Source organism: Onychostruthus taczanowskii, unplaced genomic scaffold (assembly GCF_017590055.1).
Source record: "Onychostruthus taczanowskii isolate IOZ18803 unplaced genomic scaffold, ASM1759005v1 scaffold276, whole genome shotgun sequence".
NCBI lineage: Eukaryota > Metazoa > Chordata > Aves > Passeriformes > Passeridae > Onychostruthus > Onychostruthus taczanowskii.
In genome coordinates this window covers 72,332-97,546 of record NW_024500084.1, presented here as the reverse complement: position 1 = coordinate 97,546, position 25,215 = coordinate 72,332, and the positions used below count along the sequence as shown (strand labels likewise).

Below are 25,215 nucleotides of genomic sequence, written 5' to 3'. Positions count from 1 at the left end.
TGCAGTCAATTAATTTTAATAAAGACTCCAAATCTAAGCAATGTATAAGAGAAAATACTGAAATAAAACCTTATATTAAAATGTCATTGTATTCAGCCCTGGTATTAAATACATATCTAGTAAATGAGATTTTTAAGATATTTGGCAAACTGAGATTGAGTGGTTCTTGTTGTTGTTGTTGTTTGTGGTGATCAGTTTGTGTGTGGGGACTTAAATTTATTTTTGATATGCATAACCTTTTAATAGTATTTATGTCTTACAAATATTCTAAGGAAGTTAATTCCTGTGACAGCTGGGAGGGGGTGGTATTTTATGTTCGTCATTTCATTCTTCAGATTGAAATGCCATAAAATGTTACCATGTTACCAAAATTTGTGTGAAGGGGTGTGGGACCTAGTTTTGAGTCACTTAGTCACTTTGACTTCAACTTCATTGCTATTTCTCCTGTCTTAAATGAAATGGTTCTTTTCTTCATTATGCCTTTCGCTAATGACATGTAAGACATACATTTTGAACATCTTTGCTGTTTTGACAATTTACTGCAGAGCCTGTTTCATTTTCTCTGGACATGTTTGATGGAGAAGTACCAGATAGATCAGCCTCTCATTGTACCATAAAAGAAAATATGTGATGTTTATAAAGAGTTGGTGGGTAGATTTAATGCTTCTGTGTCCTGATTGTTGCTTCTAATTTATCTCAAACATTTGTGTCAGTTTTTACATGTCATTTGTTATCAGTGCTGTCTTTTATTTTACATTTAAATGAATTAACTGTGTGTAAAAGTGAGTGTGTTTTGCTTTGGGGTGAACTTTTCTTAAGCCACCTTAATGCAACTATTGGTAATGTTTTGAATATATCTTGAGTAGTTTACCTTTAACCAGTTAATCAAGTCTTCTCAAAAAAAAGAGCCAGGTTCTCTTGAATGTAATAGATCAAAGAAATAAATACTACATGGTGATTTTCAAGAGTATTTTCATGAAAGTGGTGTAATCACACCACTTCTTTGTTTTTGTGGTGTTATTACACCACTTCTTTCTTTTTTGAAGACTTTGTTTTGTATACCTGATAGTTGACGTTACCATTGATCATGATCCAAGTTCTCTAAAATAATATGGCAAACTTAATTACAAATAAGTTGGCTAAAGATCCCATTATTTATGCTTTGGTTGACTTGTCAGCTCTTTGTCTTTTGATCATAAATGTGAAATGGGAATTGTCTAGTGAATAGTAAAAACTTCTAGAGTAAAAATCTGTGTGGCATAAAGCTCATCAGCCTCTTGGGTAGCAATATTGGGAAGATCAAGTTATACTTCCTATGTATAGGAAATTTTACACAGAAATGTTCAGATAGAGTTTATTTGAGTTGCCAGCTGGTTGCAGGGAGGGAGAAAAAAAAAGCATTTCATGTATTTGTTTAGTTCCAGAACCAAGACTAGAGATGAAAAAACCAAATAACAAAATCTAAACAGCCTTTTCAGTTACCAACTCAGTCACTTAAAAACTAAGATCATAGACTTTGGTTTTTGAAAAATTTTCTCCAGCATTCTTGTGGCAATAGTAATGCTCTTGTATAAATTAGGAATTTTAATATGTCTGTATCAAGGATGTTTTTACTTGCTGTGTGCAAAATAAGGTGGATTTTGTCCTTGGTTGGTTTTCTGGGATTTTTTCCCCTTTTTTGGTTTTCTCTAAACTGGACTTGAAATAAATAAACTTAGACTTGGGGAGTATTTCAGGGAGAAAAATGTGATAGTCTAGAGCTTTAAGTACTGCTCTAGACTTTCTTCTCCTATCACCTTCCCTTTTGCTTAGTTGTGTTCTCAGGGTTTGTGAATGTGTTTGGTAACCATTGTTCTTGGAAGCAGTACCTCTGACACAAGCATGCAGTAATACGAGTTACTGGGAAGAATTCCATAGCTTTTCTGCGTCTTATAAAGTTATTCCTGCTAAAGAAGGCTCCTGGTTTATTAAGGAACAGTGAAATGTCCCAGCATGCCCATCCACTTTGTGCTTCCGAAGTATGGAATACGTAAAAACAAAATGGATGTGGGTGTTATCCTGGAGTAGGAAGGCATGGTGATTTTCTTCCTAATCACTTCATGAAAGGTAAATGCATTCTGATAACTTTTATATAGGCCTTGTATTGACCTAGTTTTTAATCTTGATTGACTGACCTGATCTCCTTCAGTGACAAGGTGACCCGCTTAGTGAATGAGGGAAGGGATTATCTTCTTTATATGAACTTCAGTAGAGCCTTTGGCACCATTTCCCACAGTATCCTGTAGAAACTGACTGCTTAGGGCTTGGACAAGTGCACTCTTTGCCGGTTAAAAAGCTCCCTGGATGGCCAAGTCTGGAGACTGGTGGGAAATAGAATTAAATCCAGCTGGCCGTTGGTCACAGGTGGTGTTCCCAAGGGCTCAGTATTTGGGCTGCTTCTATTTAATGTTTTTATCAACAACCTGTATCAGGGGATCAAGTGCTGCTTCAGTCAGCCTGCAGATGACACCAAAATGGTGGGGAGTGTTGATCTGGAGGGCAGGAAGGCTCTACAGTGTTATCTGGACAGGATGAATAGGTAGGCTGAGACCAGTTATATGAAACCGAACAAGGCCCAGTGCCATGTCCTGCCCTTGGGTCAAAACAACCCCATTGCAGTGCTATAGGTTAGGGGCAAAGTAGTTGGAAAATTTTCCAGCAGAAAATGACCTGAGGATGCTGGTTGACAGCAGCTGAACATGAGCTAGGAGTGTGCCCAGGTGGCCGAGAAGGCCAGTGGCACCTGGCCTGTGTCAGCAGTAGTGTGGCCAGCGGGACCAGGGCAGTGATTGTCCCCCTGTACTCATCACTGGTGAGGCCACACCACAAGTTCTGTGTTCAGTTCTGGGCCCATCGTGACAGGAAGGACATTGAGGCGGTGGAGCATGTCCAGAGAAGGGAAAGGAGCTGGTGAAAGGGTCTGGAGCACAAGTCCTGTTGAAGAGCAGCTGAGAGAGCTGAGGTTGTTTAGTCTGGAGAAAAGGAGCCTTGGGTGGACCCTCTCACTCTCCACCTGAGAGGAGGCTGAAGCTAGATGGGGGTCAGTCTCTTCTCCCAGGAAGCAAGTGATATAAGAAGAGAAAATGGCCTCAAGCTATGCCAGGTGAGGGTTAGACTGGATGTTCAGAAATATTTCTGTGCTGAAATAGTTGTCAGGCATCAAACCAGGCTGTCCAGGGCAGTGTTGGAACCCTGAAGGTGTTTAAAAGATGTGTAGATGTGGCACTAAAGGACGTGGTTTAGTGATGCGCTTGGCTGAATCTGTGCTTTATAGTGCCAGCAATTATAGTAAAATGAGTGAGTGCTACTGACAAACCAGCCAAGCTTGTCAACATGGACAGGCGTGTGTGTCTCTTAAGGGGGTGATGGGAGGAACTGACTGTTGGGGTGACCAAGTGAGTCTGGATGGCTGCCAGGGACACAGCAGGATCTGGAAGTCTCCATCATGAAAATGATGGTGAATGTGTTGGTTTAATGTATTTCTTTCTGTTTCAGAGCAGTTCTGGTTTTTTCTGTGCTCAGTTAATAAGATACGGCTAGCTGCTTTATTGAAGGTAGAGTACTGGTGCCATCTGGTGGTGTTAGGACATTCCCAGGAATGAGAAAAACCACTTGTGAGGAATTCTAAAAAAAGTACATGGATATATATTCTGCCTTAGCATGTAATTATTCTCTTGAATTAAGTCATAAAAATCTGCACATGTATTCATAACTAAGCTTGGTACAGCAAATTTAAATCTTCAATCTATTTCTTTCTGCTCAACAAAAAGGTTTGTTTCTATTAATTTCTTTTGTGAAACAACATAAAAGAGTTTTATTGGAGCTTACAATATTTTAGAACTCATTTTAAAATACAGAATATCTTCTGTTATGCCATTTTGCTAAACCCAGCCCAAACTTCTCACTGCTAATGTTTGAAGTCACTATGCTGTTTTATAAGTTGCTTATATTTATTTCAAAATAAAAGTTCAACAACATACATCTGACAACAGTTGAATTAAAAAACTTTGGTATCTGAAGCAAAAGCAACAGTACTGTTTTCTTTGTCTGCCCATCTGTTGAAATCATGTCCTGCATCTTAAGTTGCTTACCTGAGGTAATATCCTCATCCTTCTTCAGAGCACTCTGTACAGACTGTATTGACATTTCTAGCAATGGAAGTAGGACTGTGACTGCTTCTTCACTTCTCTTGAAGTAAATGTCTGACTGATAAGTATCTTGCCCTACAATGGAAAAACTCGTAAAAGAGAAAAATACTTTATTTTAAGCTGGTGAGGCTTTTTGATTAATTTCATTTAACTGTTACTCTTCATCTGTTGCAGGTCACCATATTATTTTTATAAGTTACTTTTAAATAAATATGGAACAGAGGTCTGTTTGTTCAGACTTCTTTCTATTCTGTTGCAGCTGATGAGAATAACAGACTATTTTTGTTTTAATCCAGGTAGTTGAAAAAGACAAATTCTGTCCTTATATTTCTTCATAATCTCTGACCTCATGACCTTACAACACTTTACTGGCATTGTGATGGAAGTGTAAGTTAGACTTAGTTCTGATAACTAATTGCATTAGTTCTCTCATTACATGATTGTGCTCACAATATCAGGAGGCATTTTTTAATTCTGTCTTTAGAGAATAAGGTATTTCCAGGCCTGTTCAGCTAGTATAGTTTTTGGAATTAGATAGAAGCAGCTATTAAAATTGAACATATATAATAGTAATTAAGAATTTAATGTTAATATTTTAATGGTCAAAATGTTAATTTATCAATATTTTTGGTCATCTTTGAGAATAACAAAACTGTTTGCCATAGCAAGGACACTTCTTTTTCTGCACTTTAATTCAGCTCCTTGAAAATCTAGGTTTGTCTGCTGAGTGAGATGCGTGATTTTCGTGATCTCACAAAAGTGCGGTGCTTATGCCCGATGTATGCCAACATAATCATGAGCATCAAATTTGGAATTTTTCTTTTCCACACTTAGTTTTGAATCTGAACAAAGTTCTATTATTGTAGTGCTTTGTTCTTAGAGCTGTGACTTTCACCTTAAGTACACTGTCCTTGTGAGTTGAGGTGTACCTGTTGCTTCCTGTACAGTTGTCATTCAACTTTTGGTGCTGTATGACTTTAGTACCTTTCAGCAAAATTATTCAGCTAAATTGTTATTATTTGCTACATGTAGTTGTTTTCCTCAGGGTTTCCCCACTGTGAGCATTATCCCTCTGTTTTTTAATGAATTAACATTATTGTGCTAAGTTTCAGTGAAAGAAAAATATGTATGCTTATTCTGTTAAAACAGAGCAAAGTTGTAGTGGTTTGTAAATCTGCCATTCTCTTCAGTTCTGAATTTATACCTGGTAAGAATAACTTCCTGTGTTGTACCATAAAGCTAGGTGGTACAAACTACAGTTACAGTTTGATAATATGCCAAGTTATTAATCACAATCACAGCACTTAAGAAATCCTTTAAAGAAAATATTAATACTCACTTCTAACTTATTACTAAATCAGTATAATGATCCACTTGCTCAGTCTCCAGCGTCCATCTAGATCTAAAAAGGAGCTGAATTTCCCTGTTGTTAGCTGTCATAGTGCATCACTATCACCCTATAACTAGAACTGGAAGAATATAGTGATGATTTAGGACCAATTTGGTTATTGTTTTTTTTCCTCACAAATTGAGTGCCACTTCCTTTTTCCACATGAACCAAAGTGCAACCTTGTCCTCTTCCAGCAGTAGTGAGGGAAGATTCATGACAATGCCTTTTGGAAGACTTGTACTTGAGTTCATGTTGTGATGTGCTTTTAGAGTTGTAATAAGCCTCTGAGCTGGTTTCTTTAGAAGCAGAGTGACTGCTCTGTTCTCCACATTTTGCTGGAAAAATAGATCTTTTAAATAACAAAGTCTTATGGAGTTTATTCTGCTGTGTGAGGGGCTATGTGTCCTCAATGGGGATCTTTTTTGTGGATTCCAACAAAAGAGTATCTCCTGCAACTCTGCACTGCTTTCAGTTAATAGTAATTTTTTATTTTGAATTCAATCAAAGAAGTTCACAGTGGAACTGCAAAGATATTTTTATTGGCATTTTTCTTAAGTTTTTTTCCAGTGCTATCATTAACAGCTAGTTTTGTCATTGTTTTCGTAATTCCCTTAGGAATATAACAGCAAAATCAGTAACTACAGTATACACCTTTGACTTTTTGGAGAAGGAAGATGGAACTAGTAGCACTCTTTATCTGTCACTGTGATAGCTGAATCTTCCCTGTGTGAATCAATAAGAAAGATTGCTTCTTCTGTCAAATTTACCTATTCATGTAAGATTGTATCACTTTTAGCCAAAGAATAAAGATCCTCTTTTTTATTATTTCTAAAAATATAATTTTATTCTGGTAAATAGCTAGAGATTCTGGAAATACTAGTTATTTCCCTGAAAGTATTTTGAAGATTAACATACAAAGAGCAGATTACTTGAAAACATAGCTTGAAAACTGAGAATGCTGCTCATCTAAATGTGCATCTTCAATTCAAAATGTTTTCTTTTCTTACAGACTTTCTAGTCCATAGGTTGTTGTTTAAGAAGTCTGCATATTTATTTGGTTATTTTTCCCTGTCATTTTTGAAGATAATGAATTTCTTTTTATTTTTCCATCACATGATAACAGGCCTTCTTAGGACTTCTTTTTTGAGCAATTTTCCTTGTCTAATAGGAGACGATATTAAATCTTATTTTCCTTGATTTTTCCTGAGGATCAATTTTTCCCCCCTTTTCTTGCTTACAAGTGCTTCTGCCCTACTGTTCTCTTAAATTAATAGAGATACCTAAATACTTAGGTAAATTTAGTGAGCAGAGTATTTCTTTGTGGCAGCTGTATTTTGAGGAATTTTGGATGTTAACTTTCAGACTATTTTTCTGTCTTTTCAGGTCTCTGGATGGCAGACTCTGAAAAGAAATGCTGTTTTAAGAGGTATGCCTCATGTAGGCCAAAATATTTTGGACTGGTTTCCTTATAAATGATAAGGCTGTACTTCTGAGGAGTCCCTCTGCTGATCCTCTCTGTAATCTTGCATTGATAATAGTTTCAATGCTGACATCTCTCTGAAATGTGAAAGCTTGTGCTGAGATATGCAGGCTTGTCTTATCAGTTTTAGTGGAGAGGCCTGTAATATGTTGCTTAACTTTTTGCTTGATCATCTTAAAGAGAACGCTGCCTTAGTGGACGAAGGGGATGGAGTACAAACAAAGCAAGTCGACTTTCTGAAATGTGCATGTCCCCTTTCAGCCTCTCATGACTTTGTGTGTATGTGGGTTTGTTTGGTTGGTTGTTTTTTTAATTGGGAATATAGTCCAGATTTTGTAAATGCCCTCACTCCCTTTTTGGTGTTTTGTAAACATCCAGACAGTGAGAGGCTGACACCATGCCAGGAGTGTGGTTTAAAATAATGTCAGTTGGATCAAAGATAAAGAAATACTAATCTTTTTTGCAAATTATCTTTTTTTCATGTTAGCTGAATGTTTGGAAAATTTTCTGTGTTTGTTTGGGGTTTCATGTTCCAGCACTGAAAGAAAGTGTCTCTTCTCTCTCCATTGTTGGTATGTTGTTTTTGAATAATTCATTGCTTGGCAGCTGTTAAGAAAACTGTGTATTCAAAATTGAAATTATTGTACCATGTCTTCCATCCATTTCAAGATGTGGTGGCATATGTTAGAAAAGTAGGCTTTGTCTTTGTAAGAGAAAGATCGGTGTGAGTATTTTCTTTTTTAAACTTTTTAAAACAGGATCTCTCAATTCTTTTTAAGCACTTCAGAGGGCTTCCTATTTCTCTAAAGCAGTGCAGTGCTGATTTGTTCTGCCTCCAAAACAATAACCAGGATGAAGTACTAACAACTTGGGTTAAGAGTGGCTCTTCAGCTATTGAGTAAGATTTTGGTGTTGCTCTTTTTCTATGCAGTGTTTACAAAACTCCTAAAGAAAGTGATGCTAAGAATTAGGGAAGATGTTATTGCTATTTTCTACACAACCTGTGGACAGAAATCAAGGTGAGGATACTGCACTATTCTTGGAGGTGCACACTTGTAGGGTGAGAGGCATTGTACTCAAGCTGCAATGCAGGAGGTTCCTATGAGACAGTAGGAGCATTTTCTGCCAGTGAGGGTCGTCGGGGACTGGAAAAGGTTGCCCAAAGAGGCTGTGGAATCTTAACTGTTGAACAATTTCTGAGTGAAACAGAAAGTAGTGGCCTGCTTTGAATGCAAGGTTGGATTAGAGAAGCCTGGAGAGGTTACTTCATTATATCCATAACATTATCCTATGTGACATGAAGGGACACTTTTTATGAATTGTACATTTCCTGTAAAAACAGTTGAGGCTCAGTTTGGTGTGTTGTGTGTCTTTTTTTAGGTGGGTTTTTGTTTATGTTTTGGGGGAGGAGGGGGTGTTTTTGTTTTTTTTTTTTTGGTTGGTGAGTTGAGTAGAGTTTTGTGATTATAGAACTGAGTAGTGACTTCTTACTATTCTGGCAACATGGTTTTGAGGGAGATGAACTTTTTTTAATCAAGTGTTATGGTTAAGTCAGTGGATTGAAAGTTTCAATGTTATCTACAGTTCTTAAAGTTTGAGATTGCTTGCTGTCATAGGTTACTATTTGAGCAGGTAAATCTCATAAGAACTAACAATTTAATTTAGAAGAACTAAAGAATTTCTGTTTTACAGAGATTTGCCTTTCTTGGCTTTGGCTTTCTAAAATCTAAATTAAGGTATGGTATTTTCTCTTGTCTGCTGACTGCTGTGGGGGTTTAGTGGGAGCCTGAGGTTCACAGTGTTAAAATGAGCCATTAGGTTTGGAAAATGATACTGTAAATGTTTGCAGTTTGGTCTGTCCTCTGAATTTACCTGTTTTTATATAGGATGGTACCTTTCTGTGAAACTTTTGCTTCTGAACTTGATTGTGATCCTGTGAAAGATTTGTAAGCTCTTGAGCATGTCTTTTACAGTGCATGATAGGTCACATTACAAAATAAGGCAAATGTAGATGGTCCCTTTTAGAGGCTTGCTACTCCTACTAAATCCTGCACAGTCTAGTGGGTCTCTGTGGGAAAAAAAAAGTGTCAATGGGCAGATACGTTATTGGTCAGATTTTTTTTTTAATATATATATATATATATATATATATTTAGGCAAGAAGGTATCAGTCTAGGTTGTGCTTTGGAAAAGTAAACTTCTACTATTGGTTCAAGCTGATGTGCATGACTTAATTGTCAACCTGATTCTGTGTGTTTTCTTTTTACAGCAGCTTTAGGTGTTTTAGATATTGAGCTCCTGCTAACTTCATTGAAGTAGTGTCTTCTGTGATTTTCTAACAGTCATCAGCAGCTTGAGATCAGTCAATGTAGTAAGTTCAGCTTGTTTAACACATCGATAGGCAGAGGTAGTAAATTCATAGGATCATATGATGATTCAGGTTAGAAAAAGATCATGTCCTGCATGTGAGGTGGTTACCTGTAATAGGTCCTGAGAGAATGGCATGACCTGTGTCAGGGAAGATTTAGGTTAGGTATTGGGGGAAGGTTCTTCCCTCAGAGGGTGGTTTGGCACTGGAACAGGCTCTCCAGCAAAGTGGTCACAGCACCAAGCCTGACAGAGTTCAAGAAGCATTCAGACGATACTCTCGGGCACATGAGAGATATTAGGGATGTCCTGTGCAGTTCAGGATTTGGACTTGACAATTCCATGGGTCTCTTCCAACTTAGGATATTCTCTATAATGCAGCTCCTCAACACAGAGTAAACTGAGGTCAGACCAAGTGGCTCAATGTGTTATCCAGATATCTGTCTGTGCTTTTAAGCTGCATGGTTTCTTGGGAATATGTATTTAAACTTGCTTGATTTTTGTTTTTAAGGTTAGATTACTTGTTTTGGAGGCATATGAATTCATTTTTAGCTTTCTTTTCAGCATTCAACTGTTTGAGAGATAGGAAGACCTCTTTCTGTGAAAAAGGTCATCTGGAATTCAGATTTGAAAAAATATGCCCTTTTCAAAGGGAAGTTGTTTAAGGGAGACCTGGATTTGTCTGGAAAATAGAAAAATAGCTTGTGTGATTCTTAGTCAAACTTGATGTCTAGGATGTTGTGTAGTCTTGCTGTTTGGTTCCAGTTTGTGTGAGATTACTGGCATAGATTTTGGTTGGATGATAACAACTTGGCTGTCTTATACAATAGAAGTGGTGATTAACTTTTGTTTGGCACTAGACTGTAGAAACATGGGCATCTTGGGGTGCCTTCCCAAGAACAAATGTGTGGTTTGAGTATTGCTAGTACCCCTTCTGAGCTAATAGTGTATTCCAAATAGGAAAGTGAAAGACCTGCTGTATTAGCTACCAATCCACATGGAGTGTTTCTTCTTAAGCATTGTGTATAGTAGCTTAGCTTTGTATTTCCTAGAATGACTGTGTCTCATCTTCAAATGCAATAATAATGAGAAAAAAAATAGTTGATTATGAAATCTGCAATTGTGTTATTTATTTCCCTCTGAAGTGATACAGAACAAGCAGGTGATAAATGTGAAATTACTTTACATAATATGGAATTACTTTATGTTTTTAATTAGTTGCTATGATTAGTGAATTTAATTTCTTATATGAGGTTGTAACATTGGTGTCTCTATTTTTCTTTATATGTGTCATTAGTTCTGCTAAATTTTTTTTCTATTTCCCTCTAGGAAGCAATTCAAGTTTTCTGCAAAGTCTGAGCATTTATGTTATCTGACTGAACTGACATCTTGGTAATATGCCATTTTTTGCAACCTCCTCTCTACCTTTCTAAATAGATATGAAGTGTTTGGCCTTTTTAAAATATGATTTTAATGAATTTAAAAAATTTTAATAAGTCCTCTTGTTGTAAGATGTTAACAGTTTTGAAAAGCAAGAGAGGCATTTTGAGTTATTTTTTTCCCCAAGACTGGAGGATGTGGGTCCCAATTGTAGAATATGCTGGCTTAAATAAAGTCTGACACTGATAGCTTGCTTACAGACCTTAAAAGTTGCATTGTTTATTGGAGATTAAAGGTGTGCTGAAGCAACCACGTCTGGATCTCTGCATGAGCAGAGGAGAGATCCTTCTCTTGTTTTGTAGCTGCAAGAAGGCAGCTACAGAAGGTCTTCTGGAGAAATCTCCTCCTGTAGGTTTTATCACCTTTTGAGGTGTCTACTGCCCTGGAAAGACCTCTTACCTTTCTGTTGCTTCTTCCAATAGTTTTTATTTTCAGTCCTTCAAACATCTAATGAGAGTGACTTTCTGTCTTCCTTCAAAGGTGTATGAAATTTTCATAAGGTTGATTTGATAGGCATGCTCTTGATATTCTAGAAGATGCTCATTTTTCCAGTACCAAAATGTGTATGATTTTTTTTCCTATTAAGTTGGAAAAGTGTGTATTATTCTTGATATCCTCATTTTTTTTCCCCCTAGCACAGTGGGCTTTATTGCTATCTTGTATTATTTTTGCCTTTGTTATATGGTTCAGTCACTGTTCTCATAATATTATACCCCATCTGAATTTTTTTTTGTTTGTTTGTTGATGATTCTTCTAGTGCCGGCATTTGTCTCTACTGTTGGGAGGAAAAACCGAATTTTTTTTTCTAGAAAATAAACTTCTTTGCTTCAGATTGCACTGTTAATTCTTTGGCTCTTCTTCCTTAGAAGTGCTTGGATTTCTGCCTGTAGTTGTCCTGAACACCTTCTGAATTCCTGCCTAGACAAGCAACTAGTTGTATTGATACTGCCTTTTTCAGGATCTGTTTAGGCTAATTTCCCTTTTGTCTGTCATGAATTGTGTTTTTTAGCGTGCCCACTTTCAAATTAACTGGTGACTTGATGCCATCCTTTGAGCTCTTCTTGAAGAGTGATGTTGAATAGCTCTTCCTCAGCATCACAGAAACTTACATACCTCATGTAGTAGCATTTAACTGATGAATTCAATGCACTAACTTGAAAGGATTTAATGTGCGTCAGGTTTTCAGAGGATTAAAAATAATTCTACAATTAGGAAAGTAATTCAGGTTTTGAGTAAATGTTTCTCACCTATTTTGTCTACTGCAAAACCAAGCTGCTCTTTTATTCTTCTTTAATGGGAGGTTACTAGATTTATAACTAAATCTCAAATACTATAAAATAATACTGATTTTTTTTCTCCCATTGTTTAATTCTTAACCATGAGAACTGGAAATCTTCCCAGTTTTTTTGTATAGGACAATGCAGATTTAAATGGGTGGGTGTTGGATATGTTTCTCCACAGTTTACAGTGGCACATTTGGTACTTCACTGCACTGGAATAGTTCAGATTGGTGTGGAAGTTTGCCATTTGACAGTTCTTTTTCCTTAGTGCCACTTCACTGAACATAGACAAAAAAATATGACAAAATTTAAGATCAGACAACCTTGTTCAGTGTGAAACTTGGGGAACATGTGTCTCCATTCAAATTCTGAAATGTTTTCCAAACTGAGCTAGATGAAAACCAATATTTGTGAGCCAGAGACAGTAAAATCACTTTAAGGGAAAACTTTGGTGAGTTCTGTAGTATGAGAACCAAATATAGTAGGTGGTAAGCAAGTATAGTCTGCTCTGTTAATTGAGTAGAATGCTGGTCAAGTTCTGGTAACAGTACAGTTTTCAAAATGTTTTGAAAAAAAATAATAACAGCTGTGTTTAAAATGTAAAGGCATGGGCTTTGTGTAGTGTTTTCTCTCTAAGCAGCTGGGGTTACTGCAAAAAAAGTTAAATGAGCTTTTTCATTTTTGATTTCTATTTTTTTTTTCCTTTTAAAGATGATTATGCCATCCTATGCTCAAAAGAAAGGTAAAATGTCTAGTTCAAGTTTCAGCACAACCAACTGCTCCTCTGCCAATGAAATTATTTTAATCTATAATATAGTCTTCAGTTTACTTCTGTTTAAATAAAAGGGATTTCAGAAGGTTTACTTTCCAGCCCGATTGTTGAGAGACAGATTCAAAATTATGCTTTAACATAGTGACACAAGGCAAACACTTAAAAGTGTGGTTAAACTGAACAGTTGCTTTGACTTTTGAATTGTCAAAATACTTTTGAATCTGAAATTACTTTGAGGATTTTCTTCCTCCATATTTTGTGAGTTTTCCATCATTACTAGATTGAATATGATGACTCAAGTTACCAGGATAGTAGGTTTCACCTTAAATCTGAGTCTTTTGGTTGGTAAAGGAACTTACTAGTAGCATACTGGAAGGGCCATTTTCTATGCTCTTGCAGTACTGACTTGCAAAATAGTGTGGAGTTTACATTGTTTAGTTTCTGTGAAGTGACATAAAAGTTACTGCCACCACTGTGCCCACACATCCATGTACATTGTACAAAAGTCTGAAGCTGGGTTAACACAAGTTAATAATTTATTCCCAAATGACTACAGCTGTGTTATTTTATGATGCGTCTCTTCCACAGACACCAAAGATGCTAACAAGGAAGATTAAGCTTTGGGACATTAATGCCCATATAACCTGTCGTCTGTGCAATGGATACCTGATTGATGCTACTACTGTAACAGAATGCTTGCATACCTGTAAGTAGAAGTATAATTAAGTTAAACTTGCTGACTTTGTTTCTGTTTGTCTCTGGCTTTTTTTTTTTTTTTTTTAAACTTGATATGCAAGTTTAAAATATATTGTAATGGTTTTCAGTAGAAATTTCAAATTCTGCATCAGCCAAAGAGCATGTGCTTTACTAGACTACTTTTCTTTAACAGATGATTTGCTTTTTTTAACAAAGCAAATGGAGGGAACATTAAAGCTGTGCTGCATAAACTTGAAGCCATATACAATTAGTGGCAATGTAAATATTCAAGAATGCAGTGTGCCTTCTTGCTAAAGGAATGTGGAATACCTAGTTCTCTCTTCTGTGACAGCTGATGTAGCATATGTTCTCTGCCTGGAGCCTTTCAGATGTCTCTTTCTCTCCCATTCCTCTGCAGAAAACAGAGTAGTTTATCAATAAAGAATAAGTATGTTGTATTGTATCCTAGAAATAAGCTTGTATTCCAAAACACTGTGAAAAAGTAGTTGTTTGTTGATAAGTTACTCTGTGAATTTCTATTTTCATGTAAGCGAAGGATGACTTAAAACCTTGCAACCCATCCTCTGTTTTAAAATTGTTCTTTCACAATATTTATGTTTATTCTGATAAAGCTAGTAGGTTGTTTAATTAGCCTAATGACTTAGTCCTAAATTTTCTTGGAAGGCAGTTATTTGGTGACTGTGTCTTTATCATAAAACAAAAAGTGTCGGCAGACTTCACCTTTTATATCTGACAAAGGGAAAGGCAATGTTCATGATTTGTCAGTTCATTATGTTTTTTATTATATTCCATTTAGAAGCTCCGTTTATCAGCCTTGATGAATTTGTTGCATTTGTCACACTTCATGTCATTCTGAATATCCTCATAGAATCTAGGACAGTAGAAGGGTTTGTTCTATGATTCCAAGAATCAGAGAATGGTTCTAGAATCTATATTCAATGACCTGGCCATGGGCAGGGTCAGCATCAGGTTGCTCAATGCCCTATCTAACCCGGCCTTGAATGCTTCCAGTGATGGTATGTCCACAGCTTCTTTGGACAACCTGTGCCACTTACCCTCACAATAAATAATTTCTTTCTAATATCTAATCTGAACCTATCTTCCTTCAGTTTGAAGCCATTCCCCCTTGTCCTGTCAGTACATGCCCCTGTACAAAGTTCATCTCTGTCTTTCTTGTAGTGCCCTTAAACTTTTGGAAGACTGCTTTAAGTTCTCTCCAGAGCCTTCTTGCTTCCTGTCTCAATTTCCATAGTATTGTTTTCAGAGCTAGACTTCTACTTAGTTTTGCCCAAGTTTCTTTACTGTTGCTAGTTAGAAGACTGTGTCCAAAATGAGTATCATAACAAGTTAACATGGCTGACAGAGAGCTAGAGAGAAGTAATTTTTTATTGTTCTTTAAAAATAAAGCAAAATTTCACAAATGCGCCTCAGCTGATATCATCTGCACCATCTCTTATATTGCTTATGGAGGAAATGCATAGATCCATAGTTCTACAGTGCTTGCTGCAAAAGTCAGGAAATGCACCTTACTACCTTTTCCTGCTGCTTTTTCTGGGGTTTTCTTTGGCTTGTTTCTCCCTTATTTTGACAGTTTATATTTTATGAATACTACTTCACTCTGTGCCCTGTAGAATTAGGTTTTTGAGAAGAGGCACAGAGTCCTGTCTTTTTAACAAAACTTCACACATGTTGGCATTGTTTGTAATGTGTAAGATAATGCTAATAATGTATGTTCTTGGAGAAGCATCCTTGCAAAATGCATAATGAATTTACCCTCTCTGTTGAGATAGTGAATTCTCTTCTAAATTATACCAACTTGAAATTTTCATTCTCTTCTACTCAGAACTGCACATTTTTCCCTTTTCAATTTTTCTCTAATTTACTGATCTTTAGCCATTCAAAGATTCTTCACTAGTAAATGAAGTTCTTGAGTCCTTTAGTGAAAGTAATTTGGAGGACCAAGACCAGTCCTCTGGAGGAACAGAGTGAATTTTTGTAAAACTGAATTTAGGAGAAAACAATTTTTCTCCTGCTTATTTCTCTGCTGTGGTTTTAGTTTGTTGGTGACAGGTAGGCCACTGAATCAGTTGCTAAAACTTCATTAGTAGTAACTAAAAAAAAAGTCAAGTCTTTTTTTGGTTTGTATCTGTTCCTTGATTAAACTTCTAGGCTAGATGATGTATGCGGGTCTTGTTAAACTTTGTGTTTATAATGTCAGTATTTTAGTGTTTACATATGAAAACTGTCCTATGTTATGAAAGGGAAAATCTCACATTATGAAACATACCATCTTCTGAGTGCATCGGGATGATAAAAGGTCAGCTTGAACTAGATACAGAAATGAAAAAAGTCAAGAGAAGTGAAACTGTTAAAATAAAAAAGTGAGCATTAGCCTTGCCTGTTCCTGTTCTGATTAAACCTCTCTGATGTGTTTAAGAAATCAGAAAATGTACAGCTAAGTTCATGTCCACAATCAGTGCCTGTATGTCTGGGTGAACAGAGATCAGAGATACTGGAAAACCAAAGTAATGGAAAATTCTAGAAATAATATTGTTTCAGACAGTAGAATGATTTCCATGTTGCATGTCCATTATTCCAAAGACTTCTAGTTTCAGGAGAGTTTATAATCTCAACCTGACCCCAGAAAAAAAGAACCTAGATGGCTGCAGCACCCTTCATAAGCCATCTAGTGGCATTTATTTGGATGCTGTGCTCAGACTGAAACCTGCCAGAACATTAGCTAACTTGTGACCAGTTCATTTTAGGAGGAGCTAGTGTTTACCAAGCTGGAAGATGTACTAAAATGGGATGATGTTTTAGATATCAGAGATTACTTTGGGTTGGAAGGTAACTATTAAAATCACATAATACATGACCACTGCAATGGGCAGGGGCATCTTCAGCAGCATCAAGATGCTTAGAGTTCTTGGTGAAGCTGTGCTGACTGTCTGGAGTTATCTCAATGTCCTCCACATGCCTCTAGCACAGCTTCTAGTAGTCCATGATCTTCCCAGGCACAGAGTTAAGGCAGACATGTTGTTGATTTCCAGGTCTCATCCTTTCTACCACTTCCTGAAAGTGGAAGCAGTGTTTCCCTTTTTTCTAGTCACAGGAGATTTCACCTGACTGTCAGGACTATCGCTGTTAGTGGCTTGTCAGCTACATCAGCCAGTTTGAGAACCCTGGGACACATCTCATCAGGTCCCAGAGAGACTTACGTGTATTCACATTGCCAGGTGCTCATAAATCTGATCTTTTCACACAGTAGAAGGGATTTTACACCCCCAGTGGCTTTGCGGTTCATCTGTGCGAGAGCTGTGGGAGGAGAAATTGCTAGAGAAGGCTGAGGCAGAAAAATTGAATACCTCAGGTATCTTCTTGTCCATTGCTACTGGTTTTCCAGTCAGGTTTATCTGGGGGTTGCACATTGTTTGGCCTTCTTTTTGTGACATACTTAAAGAAACCCTTTATAATGCTTCATATCCCTTGCCAAGTTCAGCTTCAGCTGTGATTTGACCTTTCTGACACTTCCCTGCCCAAGTTAGCAACATCCCTATACTCTTTCCAGGATACCTGTCCCTGCTTTCTCTGTCAGATTCTTTCATTGGCTTGGTAGGAATGGAGTTTGTCTTCACTTTTGCAAATGGATCTACTGTTCTGGCACTCTGCTGGAACAAGCTGCTGTGCAAGATGAGGCTTTGTCTTACCTCTGCCACCAACAGTGCTGTCATCCTAGGTGTGTAAATGCAAAACACAGTGCAAAGTTATAGCACTTCATTTACTGTTACTTTTTTTTTTAGTCAGCGGGTGTTTATGTAATTGTACTGTCTTCTTGTTTGAGAGGTAGATGGCACTAGAGTTACAGAAATCCTTTTTTTTTTTTTTTTTTGTGGTAAGTGCATTAATACCAAGACTACATGAACTAGTGCACTTCAAGAAAACCTCCCTTCTTTTCTCCATACCTTCTCAGCTGTAACTTCAAGTGAGTGAGGATATCATGCAGTAGTGTATTTTATGAGTACTGTTTTGGGGCACTTTTGAGAGGAGAGTGGTGTATAGTTTACTTTGAAAGTTTACTTGTTCTGTATGTGCCATGGTTAAAGCAAATATGTTTTGTTTAGTATCTTAATGGCAAATCGTTCCTGTAATGTCATCCATGCAAGCTGAATGTTGACCTGCTAGAAATTGTTCTAGTAAATTTTGAAGTGAGATTTTGTGTTGTGTACTGTGTTAAGGTTTTTTGTAGGTGTGGTGCTTTAATTCTAGTGCATCCTTTCCCTATATCAGGAAAATTTATGAAAGGTACTGGAAACTGTATTCTGCAAGATAGGACATCATGCACTTACGATGTAGAAAAATGAACTTCATGTAAATTTCAGTAATGTGCATTCTGTGACTGTATAAAAGCAGACTTCTGTTATGCTACTTTTATTCCTTTTTAATTGTGAATGTCTTTTTTATTAGTCTGTAGAAGTTGCCTAGTGAAATATTTGGAGGAAAACAACACCTGTCCAACATGTAGGATTGTTATACATCAGAGCCACCCATTACAGTATATTGGGTAAGTATAAAAGCAGAAGTGCAGGTAACTTCACTCTAGACTGGTTCATCCCCTTTGATACACTACGGCTTCTCTCAAAATTTTCATTCATGCTTATCAGCATGTTAAACATTGAAAAAGAGGTATGAAGGAGATTGAGGAGGAGATACAGCATGAAACTTCTGCTATGAGTTTGCAAGGCCTTAGCATGGCAGCTTCTTCCAGACTTAAAACAAGTAAACTATACACTCAAATGTTTAATTTCTGCATGATTTTTAATGGGATATAGTAATTCCTCATTTTGTATGCTTGGGTTGTAAAAATTATATATATGAAACATTTGTAGGAATTACACTTTTACAAAATTATCAAAAATTAGTCTCAGTTGAACAGTGCTTTTCAGTGTCTGACAGTAATAAGAGAAATAATTTTCAGCTTTGTTGTTCAGTTAATCTTTCAAAGGTCTGCTTAGGTCGTAGGAGCAGATAAGAATGTCATAGAATCATCACAAAATGGTTTGGGTTGGAAGGGACCTTTGAAATCATCTAGTTCCAACTGCCCTGCCATGGGCAGGGGCACCTTTTACCTAGACCTGGTTTCTCAAAGTTTCATGAAGCCTGGACTGAACCTTGCCCCCCCATCTTTCTGGGGATGGGGTATGCACAATGTCTCTAGGCAGCCTCTTCCAGCCTTGGCACTCTCACTGAAGAATTTCTACCTATTAGCTAACCTATATTTGTTATCTTTTAGTTTAAAACTATTCCCCCTTGTTCTATGACTACATGCTTGTGTAAAAAGTCTATTTCCAGCCTTCTTTTCGGTTCTCTGCATGTACTGGAAGGCTGCTCTGAGGTTTCCCTGTAGTCTTCCTTCTCCAGGCTCTACAGCTCCAACTCTATCAGCTTGTCTTCACAGGAGAGGAAGTCCATCCCTCTCGTCATGTTCATGGCTCTCCTCTGGACTCACTCCAGCAGGTCCACATCCTTCTTATTTGGGGGCCCCAGCGCTGAAAGCAGTGGTCTAGGTGGGGGCTTTTGCAGGCAGAGTAGAAGGACAGAATCACCTGCTTCGATCTGCTGCTGAGTTTCTTTTGATGCAGCCCAGGTTGCAGTTTGCTTTCTGGACTGCAAGTGCACATTGCCAGGTCATGCTGATGTTTCCATTTGCTAATATCCCCAAGGCCTTCCCCTCAGAGCTGCTCTCAATCACTTTTCTGCCCAGCCTACATTTGTGCTTGGGATTACCCCAGTCCAGGTGCAGGACCTTGTACATGGCCTTGTTGAACTTTGAGCATCACATGGACCCACCTCCTTCCAGCATTCCTTCCTTCCAGCTTGTCCACTGCCCCACACATCTTGGTGTTGCTGGCAGATTTAATGAGGGTGCCCTCAATCCCACTGTTGTTGACAAAGATGTTAAACAGCATTGATCCCAGTACTGACCCCTGTGTGACCTTGTGACTGGTCTCATCTTGGATATTAACTGTTGATCACTTTTGAGTGCAATCATCCAGCCAATTCCTTATCCACGAAGTGCTGCATTAGTCAAATCCCTGTCTCTCCAGTTAGGGACAAGGGTGTTGTGCAGGACAGCATCAAATGTTTTGCATGAGTCCAGGTAGATGCCATGACTCACCCTTTCCTCATCCACTGTAACCACTGTCTCTGTAACCTCATCAGAGAAGACCACCAAATCTGTCAGACGTGGTTTGCTCATAGTGAAAGCCATGTTGGCTGTTGCCAGTCTCCTCCTTATTTTCCAGCTGCATTTGCATAGTCAAATTGCATGTTCACTAAGTATTTTTGTTGTGTTTTCCTCTTTTTCTTGCCAGAAAAGACATTCTCTTTCTTTTCCTCCTGCTGATGAAAATACGTTGTAATAATGTGTCTGCATTAGCTGTTGCATATCAAGTAGTGTTTTGTCTTCTATTATGAAGAGCTTGTGTTTGTTCATAGCATTTTTCAATGTGCCTTTCTCACTTCTGCAACAATTTCTGAAGCAATGGTTTTAGCAAATGAGTCTGATTGCACTTTTACAGAAAACTGTCCATGTTCTATACACACTTGCATTGCTCAAGCTCATCCTCATTCAGGAGCCTGAAACTAAGTATGCTGTCTCCACATTCATATAATACACTCATACTCCTGTGTGAGTGTATAATTAAAGGGACAAGTACATGCAAATAGGCAAGAATGAATAAATGACATGTAAGACATGTTTACCTTGGTTCAAAGACCTGGGTCTTTTGCTAAAAGGGCCAGGAAACAACATGATATTGAGAGCAGCTAGAAGGCAATTTTTTATTTGTTTTTTATTGTTGAATACACTTCAACTTAAGTAAGCTGCTTAAACTAGTTTTGAACTATTGCCCCATTGAAACTGAAACAGACTTTGTGCAGCCTACTTTTGGATATATTTATTTACCTTTTTAAAAAAATAATTGACAGTCCGGAGTTTCACAAGGTGTTTGAAAATGGAGATTTAAACTCCTATTTATCTCTGTCTGTCTGAAAAATAGGTAAACCAAATGTATCTCTTTGTTTACATTTCTAAATACTGTTAAATAGCATCATAGAATCTTAAATTCTTTGGGACCTTAAAGATCATCTGTATGATCTAGTTCCAACCCCCAAATTGTCACCTCTGATTTAATGGTGATGTCTTACATATTTTTGTTCAAGTAATTTTGGCAATGTGTTTGCAGTCCATAAATGACACTTCATAATCTCAGCCTGTACAAATGGGATTGCTGCTGGTGAAAATTACATGAATTTAGGATAAGTGATATTCTGAATCTTGTAGTGCTACTTAGAATATTGTAATTACTGTTTGTAAATGTCTTGGTTTGTCACCATTTCTGTACTTGCTTACTGATCTCTACTGCTGTGAAATGCTCATGTCAGGTGATGAGAAGCCTGAGACTACTTTTGTAAGCCTTTTCTGTTCAATTCAGGACTTGATACTGCAGACACTTTTGAGGTAATGGCATTGCAGCAGTCAAGGCAGACACTTGAAATGCTTCTTATACTATTTCTTAATAGGAATTTAATATAATATTTAATTTCTTTGAGAACATAACTTATTTTAGATTAGAACTGGATTTTTCTAGGTGAGCTGGGATTAAAGTTTAGAATCTTAACTGGCCCTACTGTTCTGCTTGCAGTGGGATTATTACCTTTTTTTCATTTGAGCCATACTACCACTACAGGCTACTTAGCTACATAATGTTTCTCACAGTTACTTTGTCCTTTTAAGAATAAAGTAAAATTTAGTTTGTTGTGGTCTTTTTTCTGTGAACTCATGCATTTTAGAAGAATCCTAGTAAACACAACTAATCTAGAAATGTGAGAAATTAGTCTATAGGAGTGAGAAACAAGCTGTTATTGATTCTGTTGTAATAAAAATGAGTTTACCTCTAAGTTGGAAAAGAATTTGAGATTACTGACATACTTGTCTTGGTGCAGAAAGACATACTCAGTGGGGTGAATTCTTCTACAGCCTAGTCTTTCTCAAACTTTCATTTGTTTTCTGTCTTGGCTTGTACTTTTTCATAATTTCTTTTGTGTTGCTGTTCTTTCTGGTTTGATAGAAATACTGATTGAGAAGTAAAATTCTTCTTAGGTGAATTTTGAGATTTTTGCATATGGTTAGTACTGGAACTTTTTAGAGAGAAATGTTTTCAATCAAGATCATGAACTTAAGTTTTTGTTTTTGTTTTTTTTGTTGTTTTTTTCCTTGCTAGTCATGACAGAACAATGCAAGATATTGTTTACAAACTTGTGCCAGGCCTCCAAGAAGGTAAGTTGTGGTGTGACCTTTTTAAAGGTCAGTTTGTACTTCTTTGACATTAAAAGAAAAAAGAAAGTTTCAAGTGATGAAAAAAGGGGTGGGAGAAAAAATACAGAAAACTAGACTCTTTCACTTGTATAATTTTTAGCAATTAATTTAATTTCATACCTGTACTAGCAGCAACTGAGTGTGGGGGTGGTGGGAGACAACATGGGATGTTTCTTCCAAAAGCAGTATTATGTAAAGCAAAATAGTCATTCAGCTTTTGAATGTTGCCATACCATGACTCTAATTTGTTTTTGTTAAACTGAATACCTGTTATGCAAGCTTTCTAGAATTCTCAGAGGTAAAATACAATTTTAAAATGCTTTTAGTTTCTGCTGTTTTGAGAGTTCTTTTTTATTAGAGAACTTTCAATTACTCTTTTCATAATCCTCTTTGACATGAGATCTGTTAAACTAAAGTAAGACTTTATAAATATTGCTCAGTGGTTTTTTTTGGTCTTAATGTATGTTGAAGCTTTCATTTAAATAGAGTATTTTACTCTGTTGAAGCTTCTTTTTAACCAGCGCATTTTCAAATATCAATGTGATTAAATAGATACTTTAAAAATTATTTCTGGGATATTGAAAATCAGAACTATGAATAAAAATTCAAAACCAATGTTTTGACTGAAATACGGTCATATTCAAAATGGGGGATATTCAAAATTAGCTATTAGTATTTAAAATTCCATCTCATTCTAGCAGTAATAGTATAGTAGTAATTATACAGATAACTTTATGCTTTTGTAATTCTGAAAAATAAGATTAGGCATAACTTGATGTGATAGGAGAGATAGAAGATAGTAAATAATGACACCACCGCCGCTTGTTGGTAATCCTTAAGTGGGAAGGGATTTGGAATAACTTCATAAATATTGCATTAGAACTTTATTACAGGGATTAATATTTGCAATTTTAAACAGCGGAAATGAAAAAGCAAAGGGAGTTTTATCACAAACTGGGCATGGAAGTTCCAGGGGACATCAAAGGGGAGACATGTTCTACAAAACAGCACCTAGATTCTCATCGAAATGGTAAATAGTCCTTTATTTATTCTGTCTTTGGTGGGTGACGTATAGTAAATTGATAGACAGATCTGTTGGAAGTATGTGCCCAGTGGGTATATTACAGTCATAATTGTTTCCTAACAGCAAGGAATAGAATCAGCCTAGGATTGTTGCCTTGTCCCTTATTTGTGCACAGAATTCTTGGTTTTAGCTGTTAATAGCATGTTGCTTGTGGCAAAGTTGTCTCCATAGTAGTGCCTACATGGGGACTGTGAAGTTACCCAGCTTCTGTGCTGCTAGCAGTTTAACTCCATAGGTGTTCTCCTCTTTCATGTCACGGGCTGTTGGCTGCAAGTGTTGCTTGAGCCGATAAGCACAATTTGGGAATAGCAAAGCTTATTCTATACTGCGGTCCTGAAACGTGCTGTTTTAATTGTATTAGCACTATAAGCTAATAATGCTGTTGAGTATATCTGGGATTTATATATGAAAATAATATATATGTATCCCATATATCTTTTTTTTTTTTTTAATCTAAGGTGAAACTAAAGCAGATGAAAATATAAATAAAGAAACTTCGGAGGAAAAACAGGAAGAAGATAATGACTACCACCGAAGTGATGAACAGGTGGGATCATAGGGCATGCTCTAGTTTTATCTTGTGTTTTAGCTGTTGTGTTTTTGTAAAGTAACTTTGATAATCTAACAGAGAAGAAAATAAGCTTCTTTCAAGCTACTTTTTCTGTTCTCTGATACAAACACGACGCAGTTTGGGCAATGCTTTTTTGTAAGCATGAGGTTTTACCTTTGGGTTTTGGCAGGAGAATACATTCAAATCTTCATGCAAATGTCTTTATAGTTCTGTTTATGAGTCTTCAAAGTTTGGTGTCAAAACAAATTTGTGTAATTTTCTACCTTCTACAGGAATGTGCCCCAGTGTTACCATGATACATTAAACTGAATGTGTATTGATAATTATGAATTAACCCTCTGGCACTGTTAACACATTCAGTGCAGTTATCTGGGTGCAGTTGCAATGAGAGCTGCAGGCTGAGCTCTGGATGGGAGCCCGAGGCAAGAGGCCATGAACTGCCAACCCTTGGCACAGGAAGGGGCACAGGGACCTGTGGCATCAGCCTGGGCACTGGACACTGAGACACAGCAGGAGCTGAGACCCCCAGACTTTGGTGCTGCTAGGGTATGAAAGCCCAGGGGTTCCTTTGTTCAGGGCCCCTTCTCAGAGGACTTGGATGTCTGAGACTCTGCTATGGGAAACCTGGGGTTGAGTTGGTAAGGAATCCTGGTCTGAATGTGAGTGTGAGGGGTGTAGCTGTGAAGTGGCTTCAGTCCCAGTTTAGGTGGTGCAAATGTGACTGCCAGAGTGGCTCCTGCATGGTCAGACAGGGAAGCTTCCTTGACAGCACTCTTACTAACTTAATACGTATTTTGTTTTCAACCTTTAATACTAAGTCAGTGTTAGCCGTGTATCATAAAAATATCATAAAAGCAGGGAAGCCCACTGTTAAGTTTCAAACACAAAGCTTGTTTGAAGGTGAAAATTCCCTTTGGTATAAACAAGCCATGCCTTTTAAGTTTTCTGGTTATGCGTGTCCAGAGTAACTTTAGATTGGGTTAATTTTCTTCTCAGTTGCCATGTAAGGGAACTTTCAAAGGGATTATACTTGTTACTAGATCCTCCTAGTGCAATACAAGTGCATACCATCACAAAGAATTTAGACTGTAATGAATAGCTGGAATGGAAAAAAAGTGAGCATTTGAAATATTTGTCATAGCATTTGTATTCATTCTTTCTAAACATGTTACAATTAAACTAGATTAACAGTTGCATTGGCAATTAGAAATTATGTTAGAAGCAATCATTAAGAATTGACAATGGTTTTCTTACTGCTTTCTTGCTCTAGCTTTTATCATGTGGTCCTCTTAAGCTATTGACCGCCTATGAATTTGGACTGAAGTAGCCTCCTTGTTCCAACATCAAAAATTACTACTTGAAGATTTTTGTCTTATTACTTACCACTCAACTTATGAAATCTTAGAACATGTGGTTTTCTTAATAGGTTTTTCAGTTTAAAGAACGCTAGTGCTGTACTTCACTGTATTGGATTAATAAAAACTGCATGTGGAATACATAGGGGACTGCAGAAAATTGTTGCAGCCAACTCCTGATTTTTTGCCTTTTCC

General features: G+C 37.1%; 1 protein-coding gene across 6 annotated transcripts in view; it reads left to right on the top strand.

Annotated features, from left to right (window-relative positions):
• The window catches only part of PCGF3 (polycomb group ring finger 3), a 55,292-nt gene that overhangs the window by 21,015 nt on the left and 9,062 nt on the right, over positions 1 to 25,215 (top strand). For 2 of the 6 annotated variants that reach the window (XM_041407676.1, XM_041407680.1), the window contains 5 exons: positions 13,505 to 13,622; positions 18,098 to 18,194; positions 21,916 to 21,971; positions 22,930 to 23,040; positions 23,553 to 23,641. In XM_041407676.1, coding sequence (XP_041263610.1) covers positions 13,514 to 13,622; positions 18,098 to 18,194; positions 21,916 to 21,971; positions 22,930 to 23,040; positions 23,553 to 23,641 — 462 coding nt within the window. In that variant the 5' untranslated portion in view covers positions 13,505 to 13,513. Of the gene's footprint in view, positions 1 to 6,960; positions 7,004 to 7,988; positions 8,077 to 9,408; positions 9,429 to 10,753; positions 10,817 to 13,504; positions 13,623 to 18,097; positions 18,195 to 21,915; positions 21,972 to 22,929; positions 23,041 to 23,552; positions 23,642 to 25,215 lie in introns of those variants that run through there. The other 4 variants (XM_041407677.1, XM_041407675.1, XM_041407678.1 and 1 more) reach the window with 4 other exon arrangements.